Genomic DNA, 3,497 nt, shown 5'->3' with positions numbered 1-3,497 from the left:
TGAAATGTGTCCTAATATATACTTGACATGTTAAGATAAGCTAATGTGACCCACCTTTGATAACCACTTTCAATGTTTGCCATACAAATGATAGCTATTAGGCTTAAATAAAGTGCCTCCTTTTGCCATAAGTTAAAATTACTTCCATACATCCCATTGTTTTACTTTTGAGTCTGTTGACATATCCAAACCACAATTAGTGTAACAAACATATCCACCCAAAAATATGAGTAAAATAAGTAAGGGAGAGGGTTCTCTAAGTTTAGAAAAGAAACTCCAAGTTACACCTAAATATCTGTCACTTGAGAGTTCTGGTGGCACATAAAATTTTTGGACGTGTAGACCCACAGCATAGAAGAACATACCAATGAGATGTAATGGAATGGTTTCGTGTCTAGGAGGATGGCGAATTCATGTGAGGAGAAGAGAGAGGGTGCCTGTGTAACATCCCCTGGCTTTTTAAAGAATTGAGTTATGAAATTTGATACATGATCAATCCAGTCCGCTCCCTAGACATTTAATAGTTAGAATTATCATCACTTGCTCTCCTGTTAAAAATGAAGATTCCCCTTTCCAAACTGATTCCTACTTGTAAAATTTCCCAACTAAACTGCTACAGAATGAAAGAAAACAACCATTTTGATCCAGTTATATACTCATTAAAGCTTCTTTCTCGAGTCTTTGGCAATCACATTTTGTTCTCATGTTTCCTTTTTCTTCCAAAAAAGGTGAAACTGGCAATCAAATATACCTTATTTACCCCTCCATTTGTGTAGTCTGCTGTGTGATATTATACCTTACTACTTCCCCTTTCCTGCTTCACCAAGCAATCCTGTGTTCTCTCTCTCTTCCTCCCTTCCTCTGTGTGTGTGTCTCCATAAATCAATTTGATTGTGTAAATCCTCCATCATATCAAGAAAATTAAACCAGCTAAGATGATGTGATGAGATGAGATGAGATAGGAGAGGGCTCTTGGCCAACTCAACTTGGATTACACCTATCACCTAACTTCATATCCTCATGGATCCCTACCACTCCCACTTCCATAAAACCCTCTCCTCCCTCTCAAACCCAACATCCCTTCTCTTTCATCTTCTTCTACTTCCTCTCATTCACTTCCTCCAAGGAAGACCACAATCACCAAACAGCATCAAAACAGAGCCTAAGAAAACGATGAACATGAAGAAACAGCTTCTCCTACTGAGGATCTTCACCCTCCTCTTCACCACAACCTTAGCTCAGTCACCTACAACAAGCCCAGCCCCTAAGTCACCTACAATCATCTCAGCACCTCTGTCACCTACAATCAGCCCGGCACCTCAGTCACCTACAATCATCCCAGCCCCTCAGCCACCTCCAACCGTCCCAACTCTTTCTGGCCCTACCAATATTACAGCAATCCTAGAGAAAGCTGGGCAGTTCAACATCTTTATCAGGCTACTGAAAGGCACTGGAATTGGAGACCAGATCAACTCAGCACTCAACAAATCCCAAGGTCTCACCCTTTTTGGCCCACCAGACGGTGCCTTCGCCAAGCTCCCCTCAGGGACCATTAACTCCTACACAGATCAGCAGCAGATAGAGTTGGTGCAGTTTCATTTGCTCCCTACTTATGTTCCTCTCAAAATGTTCCAGACTCTGAGTAACCCTGTTCTTACACAGGCAGGGAACAACTATGGTGGCCAATATCAATTAAATGTCACAACTTCTGGTCAAAATGTGAGCATGACTTCTGGAATTGTTAATGCCACTGTGACCAGCACAATCTACACAGATGGGCAGTTGGCTGTGTATCAAGTGGATAAAGTGCTCCTCCCCTTGCAATTTTATGTTCTGCCCCCTCCGGCTCCGGCACCATCTAAGCCAAAGAAGTCCCCTTTGACGTCTGCTCCTTCAATTTCTACTGTGGTTCCATCTAATGCAGTGAGTATCTCAAGGTACATTGGGGTTTCCTTGCCAGTTGCAGTAGTTGCAGTCATTGCTATATGAATCACAATTTATGATCATTTATTGTGATCAAAGATGCAAGGAGTGAGTTTTGAATAATTTGGGGATCTCTCTTTGTTCTTGAATCCTTTGTTTCATTGGAATGTTTTTGCAGTCATAAGAAGGGTCTGTTTCATCAAATATTGTTGGTTTGGTCCCTTTTTAATTTGAGATTTATTTCATTCTTCCTTTTTTCTTTGTTTATATCAGAATAAAAGAACAGCTATGGCTATGCCATAGGTGAAGCATCAAGTGTTGCTTTGTTTTCCTTTTTTTTTTTCCTTCGTCTGGGAATGCCTGGACATTAATCCTGTATATCCCTTTTGTTTATGTCAATAAATTTAAAATGCTGATCTTTAACAGAAAAAATAAAAGAAAACGGCTTATCTAAGATCTGTTTGAGCCATGGCTGAGCCAACTAAGATATGAAGCGGAAATGGACTTGAGGGACTAAGACAAGAATCAGACACCGACTTGATAGAGTGGATATTGGATCATGGCTGCCAAATGCTACCCCTTTCCAAATTCCATGCTTGATCACTTGAAGTTTTATATGGAAAATTAATTTTCTCTCAGGTTCCATTTGGAAAAAAAATAAAAAAGACCGTGTAACTTGATCAATAATTAATTTTTTGTCAACCCCTCATGATCACAGGTTTTTTTTCCCCTCCTGTTATGTAAAATAGGTTGAAAAAGGTAGACAAGTTACAAAGAAAAAACAAAAGAGGCCGTAGTGAAGAAATGAAGGTAATATAGAACATGCTTGCAGGGGGAAATATTTCCAACATCCTCTGCACTTTTTTTCGCCATTTTCATCATTTGGACCAATGATTGGCAGATGTTGGATGGATGGGTGTGCCTTTGATATGGCATTATTTTAATTTGGTAACCTACTTCAATCATATAATGTCTACTATGTCTATAATTTGTTCTTTATTTTCTCAAAATTGTTACTGAGCTCATTTTCCTTAAATTTTCAAATTATTTTTCAGACCCTCAAAGAATGAAAATGAAAGATGTCAAAATTGTGAAACTTTAGCAATGTTCATCACATGCATGATACGCTCACTTATTATCCACCAAATAACCAAATTACAATATAGGGGAGGGCTCGTTTATTTAAAGGGGAGTTAGGGGTGGGATTGTATGACACATGGGTCCCACATGTTAGTGGGGTGAAGAACCGGAATAGAAAAATGAAGAAAAATTACTATAGGTTCCCACCCCGATTTTGTTTGGTTGGGTCATTGGGTGGGGAGGAGAGAGAGGGAGAGTTAGGGGAGAGAGAGGGAGGGTCTTCACCTCGGGACCCTCTTTTTCCGATTAGGATGAAACCCCATCGGAGTTTCACAAGGGTGTCGACTTCACTTCCCATCCACAGCGGAACGGAAACAGAGAAGGCTCAAGCATCTTCTTGTTCTTGTTCAATTCCCATAACCGCAGCCCCCTGCATCTGTTTCTGCTCCTCTTCTTCTTGTTCAACTCGCCCTTTTTTTCTCTTTTTTTTTTTT

At 40.1% G+C, this 3,497-nt stretch overlaps 1 protein-coding gene across 1 annotated transcript; it reads left to right on the top strand.

The window, feature by feature from the left end:
* The first annotated feature begins 14 nt into the window (after positions 1-14).
* On the top strand, positions 15-2,355 carry LOC122056977 (fasciclin-like arabinogalactan protein 12). The gene has a single exon (XM_042618957.1). It carries the CDS (start codon positions 1,021-1,023, stop codon positions 1,987-1,989), a length of 969 nt encoding a protein of 322 aa, XP_042474891.1. The 5' UTR covers positions 15-1,020; the 3' UTR covers positions 1,990-2,355.
* The last annotated feature ends 1,142 nt before the right edge of the window (positions 2,356-3,497 follow it).

Source organism: Macadamia integrifolia, chromosome 12, assembly GCF_013358625.1.
Source record: "Macadamia integrifolia cultivar HAES 741 chromosome 12, SCU_Mint_v3, whole genome shotgun sequence".
Lineage (NCBI taxonomy): Eukaryota > Viridiplantae > Streptophyta > Magnoliopsida > Proteales > Proteaceae > Macadamia > Macadamia integrifolia.
The sequence above is the reverse complement of the archived record's forward strand: the minus strand, read 5'-3'. Positions and strand labels throughout refer to the sequence as shown.